This window comes from Amblyomma mixtum, chromosome 8, assembly GCF_055824585.1.
Source record: "Amblyomma mixtum isolate Tamu chromosome 8, ASM5582458v1, whole genome shotgun sequence".
NCBI classification, from domain to species: domain Eukaryota; kingdom Metazoa; phylum Arthropoda; class Arachnida; order Ixodida; family Ixodidae; genus Amblyomma; species Amblyomma mixtum.
Genome location: NC_143019.1, coordinates 88,541,702 through 88,561,512, shown reverse-complemented (window position 1 = coordinate 88,561,512; position 19,811 = coordinate 88,541,702). Strand labels below are relative to the sequence as shown.

At 45.4% G+C, this 19,811-nt stretch overlaps 1 protein-coding gene across 1 annotated transcript in view; it reads right to left on the bottom strand.

Moving 5' to 3' along the window:
• The window catches only part of LOC149333415 (ATP-binding cassette sub-family C member 2-like), a 58,993-nt gene that overhangs the window by 21,492 nt on the left and 17,690 nt on the right, over nucleotides 1–19,811 (bottom strand). The window contains exons 10-14 of the mRNA XM_089557720.1: nucleotides 18,942–19,118; nucleotides 12,417–12,584; nucleotides 7,840–8,021; nucleotides 6,762–6,834; nucleotides 2,761–2,956 (exon numbers count right to left, since the gene is read on the bottom strand). Of these exons, the coding sequence (XP_089413846.1) occupies nucleotides 2,761–2,956; nucleotides 6,762–6,834; nucleotides 7,840–8,021; nucleotides 12,417–12,584; nucleotides 18,942–19,118 (796 nt within the window). The remainder of the gene's footprint in view (nucleotides 1–2,760; nucleotides 2,957–6,761; nucleotides 6,835–7,839; nucleotides 8,022–12,416; nucleotides 12,585–18,941; nucleotides 19,119–19,811) is intronic.

The following is a 19,811-nucleotide window of genomic DNA, read 5'->3' as shown; positions in this document are numbered from 1 at the left end:
CCACGCCCCGAACTAACACAACCATTAACACGAAGCGAACCGATGGCTTAAACCCTACATCTATAAAGTTCTTCGTGGGAAACCATTCGCCGCTCTAACTGTGATGACGTCGGTGGGTCAGTGACGCGCTGAGCAACATTTTTTTATTTTCCTGTTGTGGGCAGGGCATCGATGAAGTAAAGAGTTTGTATAGAAATCTTCGCCCTCTGCTTGCGGAAGGCCCAGGTCACAATTGTGGGAGACATACCACCCGGCACCATACGGAAACATACTTACATAAAGAGCGGACCCTCGAGCAGTGCCATGGCCGAGCAAACAAGAGTCTGGCCACCCGCCAGGCGGCTTAGCGATATGCGCTTCCACTTCACCTCAAAGGTCCACAACTTATCATACATCCACTGGGTTGCACCCACGCGTCCTGTTTACATAGAGACGCTGATGGTGCACCGGTCACGTGCCGTTGGTTACGCCTCACCACGCTTTTCAACGCGTCGCCTCGGTTTTCCGGTAAGCTGTTTATTTTGTCGGTATAAATCTTTTTGGTGTTTCTTGAGCTAGGAACTTTGTTAGCAAGTCGTTTGGCATGCTGGGTGGAGGTATTTTGAGCGTGGAGCGTAGAATATGAGCCATGGCACACATTTACTTGCTCGAGTGACGATTGACGTTGTAGCCGCCGCGGGGGCTGAGAGGTTATGACACTCGGCTGCTGACGCGAAAGAGGCGGGTTGAACCCCGGTCGCGGCAGTCGAATTCCGATGGGTGTGAAATTCCAGAGGGCTGTGTACTGTGCAATGTCAGTGCAGGTAAAAAAACCCAGGTGGTGGATATTTCCTGAGCTCTTCACTACGGCGTCTTAAGCCTGAGTCGCTTTGGGACGTCAAACCCCCGTAAACCGATTTCGGTAGTGTTTGCCATTTGTCCGTATTTCTCTTCGTTTTAGAGCAAGAGCGTGTAGTCTGTATGTAATTTTTTTTTCAAATGGTGTTAAGGGCTTGAGCAGTAATCGTAGTAATCGCTTTTTACCAAGCGTGCAAGCTTACTGTTGTAATACTATGATGTATTCATTATGTTGTGCGTATTTTTCGGAACAGCCTATTGATCAAGGCTGATGTACAGGACACGGTGCAAGAAATATTTCTTACACCATGGTATAGGAATTGCGCGCAGGCTGTGTGCCTTTTTTCCCCCTTACTTGTGCTTAGCCGTTCAGAACTCCTTTTGTATTGATTTCACGGGTGATGTTTTAAAGGAAAGACACGCAGCGCGTATGCACATTTTTTTCTTTTCTTCGTGACATGACATATATGCTTTACCTAAACTTTTTTTCTTGATCTTAGTAATATGATGCTTTCTATAGAGTGTGCGATCAAGTGTTTTTTCTGTGCGATATTCACATTGTAAAAAAGAAAAAAATAACATTTTTGTGTATAGAACCACTGCTTTTTTCTGTGCAATATTCACAATGTAAAGAAGAAAAAATACCATTTTTGTGTATAGAACCATTGCCTCCTATTGTGTGCAACTGAGAAAACTGAGGCTTGACAACGGCAAAAAATAGCAATAAGAACAGCTCTGATCACACAATTGCAATATTCATGAACAAATTAAGGCTTGGTTTGGTTCTTGGAGAAGCTCGCGGTATCTTAATTAAAATGGCTGGCATCCGCCAGGTTATTACGTCTGTAGGCATGGCATGCTTATAAATGTAATATTAAAGCCTTTGCGCTCTACTATAGACAATGTAGTTGAACATATTAGCAGCCAAATGTAAATCAGAATCGAAGGCGTTGCTATCGAAACCGAAACCGAAACAGAGCTAAAGCAAGCGTCTAAACTCTCGGAGGACGAAATTAACGGTCTGACCAGCCGCTCGGGGCACTGGCGGCGATACAGTATCTCGGCCGCAGGGCCCTATGGGAGTGTCCGCTCTTTGCCGCTATCTTTCACTACGATAGCACTGCGTTAGCTGCCCAGTTGTCTAGATTCGTACACAGAGCGAATTGCGTACTGCCTGCGTAATTCAGCTACTCGATTATCGGGACACCAGATACGGGGATTGGTGTGTAAAGATCTCGTGACGCAGGGCCCAGCAAATGAGGGCAGCTTGTTTCAGGATGCATTTTCCGCCAAATGCGTAAACTCGCCCAGTAATTTGTCTTTTGTCTCTCCCAAAGTGTAAGAGATCAAAATCTATTGCTAGGTAGAGAGAAGGGACGTAAGTGGCATATAGGTTGGAGCAACACGCGAAAAGAACAATCACAATGGCCGGGAAGATGTTGGAGCTGAGCGTGAATATGACACTCCGATTAGAGGTACGTGCTTCCATGCCTTAGTGATGAAACGCAACAATGTGGCGCGCGAAAGAAACAACAAGCGGCTATTTCGACTGCAACTAGGTCACAGGAGTGTTCTATGCAACCGCCTTCAATTAATGTGACACCATGCATTGTTCGGGTGTATGTGCAGGCGCTCATATTTGATTCGAGCCCCAAGAATAAGCGCTGGAATCAATGTCTGCAGTCTTTCTGAACATGACTGGGCAAGGTTTGAAACCCTTACAATAAGCTAAAAATTACTCCTACAGGAGCGCGTGACGCATTCGGCGTAATTTAGCCAACGAACAGTAAAGATCGCATTCAACCCTACTACACTGAACCATGTAGAATGCGAAAGAAAAGGTGAAGGTGCTTTTCTCTATTAACAAAAAAAGCGCCTAGGTCTACTGGAACTGGAAAGTTGCAGCGAAAGCAGTTTTCTCACCATCAGAAAGGCACAGCGCTCCGAGTCCAATGACCCACATTGGCCTGAAGTCTTGGCGAGCGTTAGCGTCAGTCCAGTATTTGATCCACGCCATATAGGTGCCGACCACTGCCGCCCGTCCAGCGAAGCATGCCACGCTGAAAGTTGCGGAAGGGCCGCAGGTCCGAGCCAGAGATAAAAATAGGTCCATGCTTCCCTATCAAATGAGCCATACGAAATATTTTGTGCGTCTGCACTGCATATATGTACTATCAGCGTCAATTGAAACGCGAACAAGCCAATTGAAACGCGAACAGCGCAACTCGCAGATATTATACTAGGGAGGAAAAATACATGAGCAGTTGATTTTCCCATCGAAGCCGAAAAGACCGCTCTTCTGAAATGTTAATAGCCCGCGCCTGTATTTCACCTCCAGCCTCTAATATGCTTGATTTTTTGTGCTCGCGTTTCAGGTGTTTTGTTCGCATTTCATTTGACGCTGATAGTACAGTGTAAGAACAGGGCTGCTGTCGCACGCAATGAACTGACAAAGCTGCGATATGCTCATATTACCCGCAGAACTAGTTATGTAGGTTTTTGAATTCATGGTGCACCTGCGCTAGGAAAGCAATCACTACGGAATCACGGGGGCTTATTTTCACGGGGTAATCTCTTACAATCTTTGTGGCTCACAACAATAACTATAACGCCAGCTTCGGCCATGGGCTCTCGCGGAACCCACACTATGTGCTTGATTTTGGGTCACTCGGCGCCAAACGCAGCAGATTCTGCGCTAGGTCCTCACCGACTTCTTGCTGAAAAATTAATGCCTCCTTATCGCACTGTTGAAAATAAATTTCTCAGATATCCTTTTGAAAAAATTTTAGATGGTGTTCATCCCTTTGAACTTTCCACAACAATGAAAAACTAGGCGTGATAAAAATTTTCGAGAAGTTCTTTCTTTTTAAACTCGAAAATTTTCCTCAGCATTTTATCGGCACTGTATTTTTTATTCAGCCTGGTGACATCGAGAAAAAATTTTTGCACGCATTTTTAGCTCATTTTTAGTTCATGGGCTAAAAAGCCCCAAAACTATCATTTCAGCAATTTTGGCCAAAAACGAATGCGACGTTTGTGAGTATTATATAAAACGGCGTTGGCTCTCTGAGATACGTACCATTTATTAAAAACGTCTCAACTACAACAGATTAGAATAAAGCTAAAAAAAATATCACAAGTTGTAAGAAAGTGCAACTTCCCGCCTTTCCAGCCCCAGATTCTAAAGTGAGCCGTTCTAAATAAATACGCAAAATACAGCTCATTACCTAGCTAATGTAATAGTGATCAATCTCAAGAATTCTTATTGGCGCATTTTTCGCTTTACGCGAGTAACAGTTTTGGAAGTTGAACGGCATCACCTCCGGTGATAGCTGTACTTTAAAGATGCGCTGAAGAGGAATCTGAACTCGTCTTTTTGCCGCGGCAACTCGATTTAAACGTTTCGAGATTTCTTAGAAACCTCGATTTATTGCTCTGAGCGGCCTATTCTTTTAATTAAATCGGATTAACGACCGGCTGCCGCCTTTTTTTTTAATTCCCCGCATACGGTGGGAGGAGTCGACTAACGCATGGAGTTCCTTTCAGGCAGTCGTGTGGCGACTTTGCTTTCGCTTTTAGTTTGTTTCTTTTAGGTTCCCGCGAATAAATAGATCAAGTCAGAGACTACATAGCTGCAAATTAGGCCCACGGAAATAAAAATACGCGTGGACTGAGCCTTCGCCGATCACTACGTATCACTCCGCTGATGACCGAGCGGCAAGCCGCCACGGGACTTGCTGAATGGTTAGTCGACTCCTCCCACCGTTTGAGGGGAATTCAAACTGCATATGGCTGGCTCGCTCTCACCAGTTCCCAACTGACACTCGCCAGCCGTTTAGTGATTTGCATTAGTAGTGGACCGCATAAGCTGCAGAAACAATGTGCTTTCTACCTTATTAAGTGCACATTCGAACTCGATGTCAGCATACGCTGTGGATCATGTGGTTGCGTAACAACATCGACTGTCGGTGCCCTGTTCCACCGATGTGCGCCAAATCTGGTCCTGCTTTTCGGCCTATTAAACGTGTACTGAAGAGGAATCTGAACCCGCCTTTTTACCATGGGAACTCGATCTACACGTTCCGAGCATTCTTAGAAAGTTCGGGTTATTGTCCTGTGCGGCCGCTTTTCCTAATTTAAATTGGATAAACGTCCCAGCTCCCGCCTCTTTTTAAACTCACCGCAGAAGGTAGGGGGAGTCAACTAACGCGTGGGGCGCCTTTCAGGCAGTCGCGTAGCGGCTTCCCTTTCGCTTTTATTTTGTTCTTTAGGCTTCCGCTCCTCTGGAGGCGAATTTAGTTTGTAAAAACGTGAGACATAGACGAAATTTTATTGTTAGCATCTTCATTACAACAACACGCCTCAGCACCTGACTACGCTGGATGCAACATCATCATCATCATCACCAGCAGCAGCAGCAGCAGCCTGACTACACCCACTGCAGGGTAAAGGCCTCTCCCATGTGTCTCCAATTAACCCTGTCCTTTGTCAGTTGCCGCCACCGTATCCCCGCAAACTTCTTAATCTCATCCGCCCACCTAACTTTCTGCCGTCCCCTGCTACACCCGCCTTCTCTTGGAATCCACTCCGTTTCCCTCAAGGACCAGCGGTTATCTTGCCTTCGCATTACATGCCCTGCCCAAGCCCACTTCTTGATAAAGGCTGCATTCTATCTGCTCTGTTAGGTGAATAACTTTTGCTGCGTATTTCCGGAGCCCAGCGAAATGTGGACGCCCCGAGCGACAGGCGGGAGGGACCAAGAGAAGGTCGAAGAAAGCGGTGGCGAGACGCGATCCTTGCGCACTGTGCCGGATGCTGGAGCCACTTGATACCGCGTAAGTCACTGCTTGTGTTAACACAGCAGGTGAGAAGCACTGCTGCAGGTTACGATCAGTGATCGGGAGCATGAACACCTGAACGTGTGAGTACATTGAAGATAAGGATATTGAGAGCTCCGATGCCATGTTTTATAGTACAAAGGCATAACGGGACGACAATCACTTGGAGTTCTGGCATTCAAGTTCAAGAATTTTTTAGTCCACTACAACAAAAAGTATTCCATTCCGATAAATATCTCTGAGCGTAATAAAACTAACATTTCCTGCGTAATGACCTGAATTTGTATTCTTGTTGGGAACACGTCAATATGAAATTTAAGGCTCAATGCCCGGGCAAGCGCCGTTTTCCGCAACTTCGAATTTTTTTCAATAAGTTATTTTGTTCTATTTATTTGTATTCGCGCATTTTTACAGTGTAGTACATATGAAGCGTTTTATATGGCTCGCTAACGTCGCATATGCGGTTTGTCTAAACAAATGCAGAAAGATAGCCTTTTAGGCAAAAATAATGAAATAAAAATAGGTGAAATTCCCTGCTGGCTCCCTGTCGTTCGCTGAAATGTACAATGGTTTTATATTGTTCACGTAAGATTCTAAATCTATAAATAAAACTAATTTTTGTTTCTATTCTGTTGAGACTTACTTTCGCACTCACAGGGGAAATCAGAGAGCTGTCATGTAGCCGGAATTTTTTTTTAGGAATACTTTGGGAAATTTCTTTCTGCACTGAGACAAAGAGACATAAATTTTGGTGCATTTAGAATAAAATGATGGTTTTCCTACATGATAAAAAGGCCCCTTTTTTGTTTATTTCCAGTAATAGCCGTCCACAGAAGAACGTTTCTGTAGATGTGAGAAAATGACAGTCCACAAAAGCGCCAATGCATATTTCTTTCTGTCTGCAATTCTTTTGCAGATAACCAGTCGGGCCTTTGAGACCTCCAGAAATGTGTATGTTGTTTTTAACCAGCTGATCGTGTTGACAATAAATTATAAATTTGGAGCTAGGTCTGCGGTTCGAGATTGGTTATTTTTTTGGCGGGTTCATCAAGTCAGGAGAGAAGGAAAATCAGATGTCGAACATACCATTTTTGATACTTCAACTTCGTCCTCTGTTACTCGGCCTGCAGTCGCGATCTCGTCATCTTGAGTTGTGTTTCTGAAGTTTAAAGGGTTAGAAAAGATACTTTAGGCACGTATTCTCAGGAGCACAGCGCAAGCCGCAAAAAAGAAAGACGGTTTAAAGCCAGGGCAATTAAATTTTATTTTCGTTTTGAGGCAGAAACAAGTAAAGCTACAACTGAAACATAACTAAATCTACCACTGAAACACACAGCAACGCGATACGCACTTGGAAATCGTCCGGCCATAGTGACTGCAGTTAATGGCCACAATCTTTTATATTAGAAGTCTGTATGGCGGAGAGCAGTATTAATGTTCCTGAAATCATTTGCCAGCTCGCGATCGTTATCACCGATGCAGTCGCGTCGAACATACAGGAAAATCTTCCCTACATTCTGATATACCACTAATTACGCCTTCTATATACTGCGGTTAAAATATAAGAGACAAACTTAAGGCAACTTTCCAGCATTATTACCTTCAGCGATGCTCTTGATATTCGACTTCTTGTTACCTCCACGCCGCCGGTCGAAGGTTACTCCTGCCTACAACAATTTTGTGCTGCTCAGTTTCACTAATATCTTTCGCGATACCTAGTGGAACTTTTACCTCTGCTAAGACTACTGGATACATAATTTTGAAGTTAATGTTAACGATTGTATTTTTTAAACATCATTAACAATATCATTCAGGAGTCTGGATACTACAGGAAAGTATTCAACAAATTGTTTGTTTTTTTCAGGTGCCCTAGCAACCGAAGAGCGAGACTGGTATGAGCAAAATCAGTTGCCCCTTTACATCTCTATAAGGCACGTTAATAATTTTTTCTGAGCCTGCAGCACATTTTGCGTTTTGCCTCTGTTGAAAGCAGACCGGAAAGTCAAAAGTCAAATTATACTCAGTAGCCTGTTTCCAGTTCTGCTGAGCTTGAGCGGCAGGTAATACTGTGGTATCAAGCTGTGCAAGGAAACATAAATTAGAGCTGCTGTCATTTTTTTATTCTCTGCACTGACTCCAGTAAAGTTCCTGCCCGGGAACTTACCTCAGAGATGACAGCTGGTTTGTGTTGTCTTCTTTGTCGTTCAGTTGAATTACCGTGGAGCTCGTTGAAAGTTTTACCATTTCCGCAAAACTTGGGAAAGAAACAACCCGCTTTTTGGCCACTAGAAGAACCTTGTCCATTTGTTCCAGATAGCGGTTTTGATTACACACGACGATTCGTGTCTGAAACAGGCAGCGTGCAGAGAATCGTACTGCACTACACAATTTTTATATTACACGAAATGTAAACGTGTTTTATGTGTCACAGCAGTGCGGCATGTTAATGGGAGGCTGAATTAAACGTGTTAGCAACTTAACTCGAAATTTAAAAAATTGTGTTTGTCGTCTTCATGAACAGAATATGACAACTAATTAAAACGATTATTGTTTTGTGAATGTTCAGCGAAAACGAAAAATCCAACACCTGTATTTTTTCGGAAAACAAACGTCAGTCGGTGATATGTCATTATGGACTCTACCACGCGGGACCTGGTCCTGGCCTTAGTAAAGGGCTCTGCGTTGATTTCTATGCCTTGACGTTCCTTTCATAACACAGCGCGCAGGCGTTTTGGCCGATCGCCCACCAATATGTGGACGCTGTAGCCGAGCTTGTATCCAGGCCTTTTGTGCTAAGCAACGCAAACGCTTGCTGGGCTACCATGTCAAAACACAACTTAAGGACTAGAAAGAAATAAAGGCAAGAACCACCGCATTTCTCTAATTTCTCTGATTGGTCTAGAGGTCAAGACGTCATCACCACCACAAAAAGGGAGATGGAAAAAGGTTTGCTGTAGAGAAGGACTGTACACTCATTTAGACAACTTTCAGTTATTCACTGTGTATTGGCATCGCTCAGCATGAGGGCATTTTCCAGCATGGCTACAGCATGGCTACTGCGCCGCCCTAGGGCCCCTAACTCGCCGTGGCCCGATTCGTCTTTTTTCTGGCTCAGACAGGAGGCGCGTGGTGCAAGGCTGCTAATCGCTGAGATCTTTGATATCAGTTGCGAAACTTCCCGTAATGTCTATGTATAAAAAAATTTACACACAATTACAATAATCGGTAATGCGAAGTTTGAGCGCAGCTCTTCGCACGCCAGGCAGGTGGCGTATTACGCTGCTAACCACCCTCCGGGATCTTTCCGGGGAAGCCACCTTCCAGGCGGCGTCTCGCTTTGCTACTACGTTACAACACGCCATCTGTCACGTGCCGAAACATGGCACCTGTCATCTGGCGTGTTATGCGGCTGGCGGTTAATGGTTCGTTTAGTGCAAGCAAGAGAGAGAAAGGAAAAAACAATGCACAAAAGAAACCGCTGTTAGTTGGGTGTCCTCCTCATTCAGGAGCCGATTGGCTTTTGCTGTCGCTCTTGCCCGGTTCACCAGCCAAAGCTGGTCTTTTGAATATGAGCTGCACAGCGCCACTACCCGGTCATCAGTTTTTGGGTTATTGATTTTTGGAATACCTGAATTGTTCTTAGTTCTGTTTGAATTCCTGCTGATAAGATGTGGTATATGTTAACCACTTCATCGCAGTAGGCGCAATGCGGATCGTCGAATTCCGAAACATACCTATAGCTGAATTTGACTTGGTTTGTATTAGTGTCTGATTGTAATTTCCTTAGGATGACCCCTTGCTCCCTGTTTAGAATTTTGTGCTGTTCGGCGTATAATTATTTGCCTTGCTATAGCTTAATAACAGTTCTGAATAATTGTGTTCCTGCGAATGGTGGGGAACCCGGGGTAATAGTGTCGGGCAGCGGCGCTAGCGCCTTCGTTTCCAACATCTGAAAAGTGTCCTGGAGTCCATATGACTATAAGCTTAAAGTCTAGCCTTCTTTAGTTTTTATTATTCTGCTTGCTCTGGTATATCGTTCCTCTGGTAAAGTTTCAACATGCAGTCTGAGAGCCCGTCTCCTCCTCCGCTTGAGCGATCCCCCCCCCCCCCCCCCCCCCCCCGCGGCATTGAAACGATGCCCCATTAACTAATTTTCCTTGCGCATCCATGCATGCTATGGTTGAAATCCCGTTGACCGATCCTGCTGCGTCCACGTAAATTGCCTATTCCGTCCCGCACCATGTTCTCCTGAAGACGTTTGCCCTAGCCTTTCTTCTTTCCTTATGAAATTCTGGGTGCATATTTCTCAGAATGGGCCGCACCTCGATTTTTCCTCTACACTGTTCTTTCACATCCTCTCTGTCCTCCGTAGACAAAACGCATGAGAGCCTCACTCTAACCAGTACATCCCTTGCCGTCCTGCTTGCAGATAGCTGTATCCTTTGTGAAATCAAATGCCCGTCAATAATTTCGCCTTCAGTATTGTGAATGCCCATGTGCAGAAGTCTTTTCTTTTCCTGCGTTCACTGGGCTGCCGAGTGCTCTATTATAGGTATACTTAACTTATGAAAACGTCCAACTAGTTCTCAGTTTTCTTTCATTTCAGATGTGGTGCTGTGTAAGCGATGCTGCTCGCAATAAAAGCGTGTATTGAGTTTATAGTGTCTTTTTCTTGAAGTCCATGCTTGTGGTATGATACCCTACTAATCATCCTCTCCACTGGCTCAGTTGTTGCCTGCAATCACCGAATTACTTCCGCGTTGTTGACCTGGCTGTCTGATAACAAACAGACCTAAGACTCTCGCTAGTAATACCCCTTTAATTTGCGCTCCCCCCACAAATACCATAGCGCCCGTGCTCACAATGGTGTTGCAGGAAGGTCATGTGACAACGCCGAACGCACCTTACGGGCCCGTGTACGCTTCGTCTTCTTTGTGTCTCAGAGCCACAAGACGCGTGCATTTCTTTTGCGTGGGAGATGTGGGGTCATCGGATCAGCCCGAGTCTGCTGACTAGATTTGGAATGCTAGTGAGGGTAAGAAACATAGGCCGCCGAAAAGTTTAGCCGTGCGTGAGGTGTAACGCGAAGCTATGTAGTCAACCCGAACATCATCGCCAGATGAAAAAAAAAATGTTTCTGAGCAAAGGAAAGGCGCAGTAACCCTCTGACTCCTCAGTGAAAAATGATAATTTGTTTTGAGCAATTTAAAGGGGCAGTAATTCTCAGATCTCGATTGACACCTCAGTTGCGCCGTGAATGACGGGCAGACCCCATGAGTGAAAGAAGAAAGAGAAAGATGTGCTGCGGTGAAGCGCTCCAGAGAAATTTCAACCGACTAGGGCTCTTTAACCCATAGAGTTTCTTACAATTACCTAGAGGGAAAGCTGGCAGCCCGTCTATGGGAGTTTGCATGGCGACCCCTCGAGACCACATCAGCCACCATGGGCGCTCAAAGCATCATGGGGCGGTGAGCTACTTGTTGCGGAACTGCAACTTTTGGCCAAAGAATAATAGAAAAATTAAGCTGTTTGACAACTACAAACGTCCTAATATTCAATATCTTGTCTAATGATTGCAACAAACGAGCAGAAAAGCATTTAAGTGCAAAGTTTGCCCAAAATAAGAGACGACTCGCTCTCCTATTGGCCTAGTAATGAACACTATAAAAACTAATATTTCGTAAATAACAGGCGCACTTTTAAAAGTAAATATGTTTTCAAAAAAGATGTTGCTTAAGTACTATAAGAGGTTTTTTAATGGCATTTCGGAAAAGTGAAACCTTTTATTGGCGTCGTGTGTCGTCGCGTTTTCACTACTATGGGTTTTGCACACTGCGTTCGCGGGAAAGTCGTCTGCGCACACACGAACAGAGTTTGCGGAATAAAACGTCTTAGTAGTGCCACTCCATGTTTCTGAAAAATTACGACTGTGCCGCAACAAGTAGCTCACCGCCCCATGATGCTTTGGGCGTCCATGGTGGCTGAAGTGCAGCGCCGCCAGCTTTCCCTCTAGGTAATAGTAAGAAACTCTATGCTTTAGCCTATGCTGACACCGCACAGCACGCGAGCGTCTTCTCCGATGTCAGTGCGCATTAAAGATAGAAAATAGCCTCGCTTCTCGCTGGTTGCGGTATAATTTTTAAAACGTCTTTCTAAGAGTGTTGGTGCATTGCTATTGTTCAGAACGACGTTACTGCTGTCTTCATCGCCTTCTTGTGTTCGTCTTTTCTATATGCGCAGCTGGTTGTTAACAACTGTAGCATTTTGTCGGGGATAACGCAAGAGTAAGAGAGAAACATGTGGACTGGCTGCCCGATTGGCCGCGCCGGAGCCGCTGATGGAGGCGCCGTGTGCTAAGCGAGTGATACCAGATTAACAGAGTTCTCGGAAAGTCAGCCAACAATGGGAACGCCACCGGCGGGACGGCTTTTCGCGGAACTGTGCCTGGCAAGCCGTGAATTAGTAAGAAGCGTGTATTAGAAGTAAAGATCTGCCCTTCCTTTAAGTAACGCATTATCTCCGTCTTTAAATCTTTAAAACTGCACTAAATCCATAAATTAAATCATAAAATTTTTTGAAAGCAGGTGCGGGGAACTCTAAAAGCAAGTATCCCCGCTTCCTAAGTACTAGACGGCCGTATTTTCAGGGTGTGAACAATGTTGGTGTCTTATATGGATTTACATCAACTGCGGCCTCGGCAAATTAAGCAAGCCTCGACCGCCTAATGCATCATTCTATCACCTTTTTCCGCAGCATTCCGTTCTTTCCGATCACTCGATCAAACACCTTGGAAGCGACGTGGACGTCCAGCGCGCTGAGAGTATCGTCCAGGAGGTAGACGCTGCTCTCACTGTAAGCTGCCCGGGCGAGGGCAATCCTTTGTTTTTGTCCGCCACTCAATGTCGCCCCCTGCGATTCAAGATAAAACGCGAAATCGGTTATGTACTGGTCACGTTGTGTCGTGGAGGCTGATTGGTTACTGAAGGAAAAATTTAACAGATACACTCTTGAAACGCTATGGAACTGCCACAGTAGTAACCCTCTGAATTGCTCTATGGATTACTGACGAATTACTCCAAGTTTTCTCTGCCCTTCCTTTTCTTTCCACTGAAGCTCCTGTAGAAACCCCCAAAATGACATTGAGGCAACTTGTTCTTACTCCCTTGTTCTTACTTACTCCCTTTTGCTAAGGTAGATGATATAGAGAACCTATCCTCGAACTTAATCAGCCTCTACCTCTACTCTACTAAAGTACCTCTAATGAAATAGTTCCCTGTGACCGATCCAATAATTCTTTGTTTTCTCTGTGACCGTAATGGAAGCGATGCGGAGTATCGGAATCTATTAAGAGCATGTGGACGTTGAATACGGAACGGTAGGGCGACATACGGACCAGAGTTCTCGGATCTTAACTGTTGCGAAACCTTCCATAAGCGGTGGTGGTGGCGAAAAACTGATCCCCCATCTCAACCTACAGAAAGTTTCGCAGCTGGTAAGGTCAAACAGCTCTTGTCGGTACAATTTTGTGCCATATCTTACACGTTGTCCGCGCAGTCTCCATAGTTGCAAAACTTTCCATAGGGTTCAAGTATTAAAGAAACGCCATCACTGGGCCAAAATTCAAGACTTTACTTATATTCGACTCGCGTGCTCAATGACGCAAACTGCCCACAGGTTAGGCTTCCAGACTGCTGATAAACGTTCAACCTCCTAGCAGTAAAATCGGTTAAATAAATGCAGTAACAAAAATTATTACATATTCTAAAGCCGAGAGATCAAATCAGGGGTGAAACAGTAAAAAAAAAGAAAGCTCTTCACAAAATAATGTCGAAAGCTTTTATGGGCCACTTCCAAATGGCGCCAGCATCCATAAGCACCCGAAAAATGGCCGCAGGCACTAGTCATTTTTTGAAGCGGAGTTCCACCTGCTTTGCTCCAACCGCCTTCTTCCCGCTGTGTCAAGGGCTATTCCTTCCTCCCCCATATCGTATCAAGTCGCGCACCCAATACATTATTGACTGCTAAGCGGCCGTTACTAAAACGCTAAAGCGCACCCCCCAAAACCCTGGCATCGACAACCGTCTACTTAATTTGTGGAAGGCATGCTGTAGTCTCTGAAAAAGGTTGCGCAAACAATGCGCAAACCATCATCTACGCTTCCGCATAGCTTCGTTTATCCAACAGGCTCAACAACACACTAACTAGCTACCACAACCAAATTGGCTCCAGTTTAGCCCCTGCCTTGAGGGCAGCCGAGGCACCGCAAAAACATGGTCGGTCCTCTGAAGCCTAATCAACCCCTACAACATCAAACTCGCTCCTAGATGAACCGTTCAAAAAATTTACCGCTCCTTTGCGAAAGGTGACCAAACTTTACTAACCACGCTATGGCCCCGCTACCTGTGCGGTACTTCCATCCCGCTGTGTTCCCTCCAGTACACGGGCTGCCCTGAACCAGAGTTCGAGGCTCATACGGAACAAGTATTTGTGGCCGTCCGAGCCTGCCGCCCCTAGTCCGCCCCGGGAGCCGACTGTTTCCCTGGCTCTCAGAACCTAAATCTCAGCCTCGATCACACCCAGGCCCTTACCGACTACCTCAACGACACGCTGCTGCTCAAAGGCGAGGTACCACCCTAGCCGCGTGACGCATAAATCGTCACCATTCAAAAACCGCGTAAACCTCCTTCCTTTGATGCATGCAGAGCAATTTCTTGCACGTTGTGCTTGGGAAAGCTCTACGAACGAGTGATCCAGACACGCTTCCGAAACTTTATGGAGGACACGAACCTGTCCCCCCCCCCCCCTCCGACGATCGGCTTCCACCCCTGACTGTCGCCAAGCAAGGACGCTTTCCTAATTCTAAAGAAGTCTAGACCCAGACTGCACGTGCTGAAGAACCCCTGAATATGGTCAGCAACCTAAAAGGGGCATTTAACCAGATTCCGTACCAAGCCCTTCTTTCCGCAATCAATTATCTCAATTGCGGCGAAGACACATTTCAGTACGCCAAGGCTTTCTTATCTCGCAGAACGGCTGCCAACGGAATCGGTTCGGGACCGCCTGCTCCTACCTCGTCAGCAACCACAACAAGGGTACCCCGCAGGATATCTCCCCCCTGCTATTCTACGTCGTCTGCTCGTCCTGTCTCGGGAGCTCCACATCTTCTCTGACGCAAGTTGTACACTCTATGTCGACGATATAGCAACCTGGACAACCAGAGGCTCCCTTCACCACAAAGAATCCACACTACAGGTAACAGGGACAGTGGTTGAACATTTCGCCCAATATAGTGGCATCCGTTGTGCTGCAGATTCATTTGAGTCCAACAATGAGGCTGCACGACCCCAGGCTGAGTGGACATCTACATTATCATAATCAGCCTGACTACGCCCACCGCAGGGCAAAGGCCTCTCCCATGTCTTTCCAATTAACCTTGTCATTGGCCAGCTGCGGCTACCGTATTCCCGCAAACTGGTTAATCTCATGTGCCAACCTAATTTGCCGCCCCCTGCTACGCTTGCCTTCTCTTGAAACCTAACCCATTACCCTTAAGGGCCAGCGCCTATCTTGTCTTCGCACTACATGCCCTACCCAAGCCCACTTCTTCCTCTTGATTTCTACTAGGATGTGATTAACCCGCGTTTGTTCCCTCACCCACTCAGCCCGCTTCCGATCTCTTAACGTTACACCTATCATTTTTCATTCCATAGCTCGCTCCGTTGTTCTTAACTTCATCTAAACCCTTTTTTTTGTTACCCTTTCGAGGGTCACGGAATATAAGAGGTGAATACCGCCTGTATCCTGAGCCTGTTGATTCAAGCAATAGATGTGCTTGAGAGAGAGAGAGAGACTCTTTAATGAAGAGCAGAGAATTTAGCCGGCGTTTAAAAATCGCTGGCATGCTACTCTGCGTAGGGAGGGGAATTTGGGAGATAAAGACAGAAGGAGAGCAGAGTGGAAGAGGTAAAAAAAAAAAAACGAAGATAAAATGCGGCCATGAAATGGGTACTAAGGATGCAATGGCGAGTATTGATGTAACCTATGGAGTGATGGAGTGCATAGTCCGTCAAATGGGCTGACGAAGTTCACTGCATGAAGAATGCATGAAGGTGACGTGCAAGTGAATTTAAAGCTTATCGATGTGCTTGTCACACAATCAAAACCCTCATAACAACGGCTATTGAAATCACCACACATCATGTAGGACCACGTCAATGCTATTCACCATCTGTTTACAGGAGGTATTCAGGGGCCTGGATCGGGAACAGTTGGGAATAACAGCTACTGGAGAGTACCTTACTCTGAGTGATTCGCTGATGACGTTGTCTTGCAAAATGACTTGGACAAGAAGAGTGGAACGGTTGGTGTAAAGATTGATATCCACAAAACGAAAGTAATTTTCAACAGCCTGGCAAGAGAACAGCAGTTTACAACTTGGCGCTGGGCGCTGGAAGTGTTAAGGGAATCCGTGTACTTAGGGCGGCAGTGTCCAGGGGTCCAGATCGAAGAATAAGAATGGGATGGAGCGCATATGGCAGGTTCCCTCAGTTTATGAATGCCAATTTACCGATATCCCTCAAGAGAAAACTATATAACAGCTCTATCTTACCTGTGCTCACCTATCAGGCACAAACGGGGAGGTTAGCGAAAAGGGTTCAACTTAAGGACAACGAAGCGGTCTGGTTTGGTTTGGTTTATGGGATTTAATGTCCCAAAGCGACTCAGGCTATGAGAGACGCCGTAGTGAAGGGCTCCGGAAATTTCGACCACCTGGGGTTCTTTAACGTCCACTGACATCGCAGAGCACACGGGTCTCTAGAATTCCGCCTTCATCGAAATTCAACCGCAGCGGCCGGGATCGAACCCGCGTCTTGTGGGTCAGCAGCCGAGTAGCGCAACCACTGAGCCACCGCAGTTGCTCCGAAGCGATCTATGGAAAGGAGAATGATAGGTATAAGGATAAGAGGCAGCAAGAGAGCATGCCCGGGCACGAGACCGGGCACGGGACACGGGACCGTATTTTGCGCATACGCAGCTGTAGTGGGGAACCCGTACAAGCAATTCGAAACAACATGTTAGAAGCAGTCCAGAAGAAAGCTGTGCGTTTTATATGTCATCGTTATGATCGCGATTTCTCACCCTCTTTTACACTTCTCTCAATGAATTTAACCACGCTGTCTGCCTGTCGCCACACTGAATCATTAAAATTCTTACATTGTATCGTCAATTCCTCAGTAAGGCTCTCAGCTAACCACTACATTAACTTTGCACCATTATCATCTACAAGAAGTCATCACGAGCTTAATTTGATACCGTATTTTGCGCACACTAATTTGTTCAAATTCAGTTTTTTTCCCCGTTCAATAGAAGCCTGGAATTCTCTACCTGGGTCCATTCGTTCTTGTCCATTTCAAAACTTTGTAACTGCCGTTGAAGACGCATAATAGCTGTGTATTCTTACCCTGTCGTTAACAGTTCCTTTCTTTTTTCATATTTCCTTTGTGATTTTTAACTTTTTGTAGTGCTCACTTTGTACATTTTGCTGCATTTTGTTACCTTGCGTTTTGTGTTTTTCCCACTCCTGCCATAGCGCATATAATTGCGCTGCAGTGTGTATAAATAAATAAATAAATAAATAAATAAATAAATAAATAAATAAATAAATAAATAAATAAATAAATAAATAAATAAATAAATAAATAAATAAAAAAGGTTAACGTAGCAGGTTTGGCAGAAAATAGGTGGCTAAATGCGGCTAAATGAGCGCAAACCATACGGCTAGCTGCAAAGGTCTGCATTCTGTTAAATGTTAATGAGTAATTGCAGCCTAACGGAAATCAACTCCACATTGAGGATTTCCTTTGTGTATCTTATAGATACACGAAGGAAACTGGCAGACTTTAGAGAGCACGTATTTAATTGCCCAAACAGCATACAGTCTTAGGCACCCTCAATACCATGCATCAAAATCCCGTACAAACTGTGGGTTCCAAAAACTAACTCACATAATTCCTCATACATTAAACACCTATCCATACTTAACAGAATTGTCACTACAAAATATGTCCGAGGTCAGATTTAGGAAAACTGTTCGAATATTTTTGTTATAGCTAGTTGTGGTGTGTTTTAGCTAATCAGTTTTTCTCTTTGTTATGTTTTCCTCTTAGTTTTGTTGTGGTTAGCTCTATGCATGACTGATCTCTGTTTCGTTGTCAGTATATCCGCTGCTTTTCTAGTTTCTGTTACTTATGGAAATTTTGTGCCATTGCCAAGTGCCACTTTGTTTTTTGTTTTTTACATGGGGAGGGCAGGCCTCTGTCAGGCGCTACTAAGCGCCTTTAGCTTGCTCTTCCTTTGTTTGCAATCTCTGTACTGGCCAAACAAAACCAATAAATGAAATGAAATAGGCTTTGTGCGATTGATCGCTTCAAACCAATCTGCGAATAACGAGAGCCACGAGAAGTACAATGCAGGCCGTGGTATAACATGCAGCTATCCTCTCTTTCGCGCTCCTTGCAACCTCTAATGCGAAACTGGAACTCTTTAATGCGCGTGCTTTCAAGTAGTAGCCGTTATTTTTCCAAGACACTTCAGTTTTATGAGGGAATTCCTTGGTCGTGTTCTTTCCGCTGCCGAAGTACCTGCAGTCTCCTGAGTGTGTTGAAAACAGACGCCTTGAAAACTGGTATAATCAACTTAGGGCACCAGGAAAACCAGTAGTTCACTTGAATAACATATTAGCCCATCGTCAAACATGTGTAGAAATTATGAAATTTGTATTACTCAGAGCTTTTTGACCATTCCAGATGCGCGGCTCGCCATAGGGATCATTTATCGAAATTCAGTCCTAGGATTGGTTCAATACTCTTGTGTTGCGAAGAATTGCGTTCCGCGGCCAGGACAAGGACAAACAGAACATACGCATGCAGGCGACCGTCACGCCACTCTTTTCGTTTAGGTGAGGTTTTGCAGCTCACTCATAATTTTTGCTCTCACCAGCAGCACTGTATTAAGGGAGCGGCCTTAAGCTCACTGAGCAGCTCAAAGAGGGGGCGCCCCTAAGTTCATCAAATTCAACTGGCCGCTTTTCCTGCTGACATTCTGATTCTGAACTTCCTAACTACAAACGGGGGGGGGGGGGGGGGGGGGGTTAGATGCTTTGACTGTGGACGGCACGAAACCATATATCTTTATTCGAGAAAGATACGATTGCAAGGCCGCAATCGTGCCTGGCTTTCTGCAGTTATTTTAAGAGAGCATACTTACATTGTCTCCGATTTCAGTGTGGTCTCGAGCGAGAAAGCTGGCCAGATCCTGCAGAAGGTCGCAGGCGTCCAGCACACGACTGTAACGTCCGATGTCGAACGGTTGGCCAAAGATGATGTTGTCCCGAATAGACATGTTGTAGATGCATGCACTCTGAGGCACGTATGCCACAGGACCCTGCAGAAATGCACCTTAATTAATCAAGCAATGCCACTCACGAATGTCAGGCCTGCAGTAAAACTGGCAGGGGTAATTGCGTGTTTTTAGGTTGGTAAGCGTCATTTTCGGATCAGTGACATCCATGGAACATGACAGAAATTTTTCGGAGTGATCCTTCCTACGCAGTCAACCACAACACTGGAGTAGACAGGCAGATTCATGAACTGCTGCAGCGTGCAAGCTCTGTCTTGATGAGCAGTACCGAGACGCGTCTACGATGGTACAAGTTTTCAGAACATGCAGGTCTTTCCCGATTCGCAACTTCTTTTTCCCGATTCGCAACTCTCACGTTGTGTTATTAAACGCTTATGGAGTAGTTATATCAGTCTATTAAATCTTTTTCCACCACACTGTGCTCAATGCTCTCAAGTGAATCTCGGTTCCGGAGCCATGCTGTGACCAACAGACAGAGTGCTTCGCACTTACTAGCCAGGCATTTATCGCATAAACAAGATGCAGTCAAGAACTTCTTTTCCCCTTCTGCAGAATCACGTGTCAACAGCACGACAACTTTAAAGCTCTCGTGGCTGAGAAACAAGCGTTAAAGCTCCGGTGGCTGAGAGCGAAGAGCCCAACACGCTGTCCTAAAAGCATTGCATTGAGTTACCACCATGCAACGAAAATCCCTAAAAGCAGTGGCTATGACGCTTG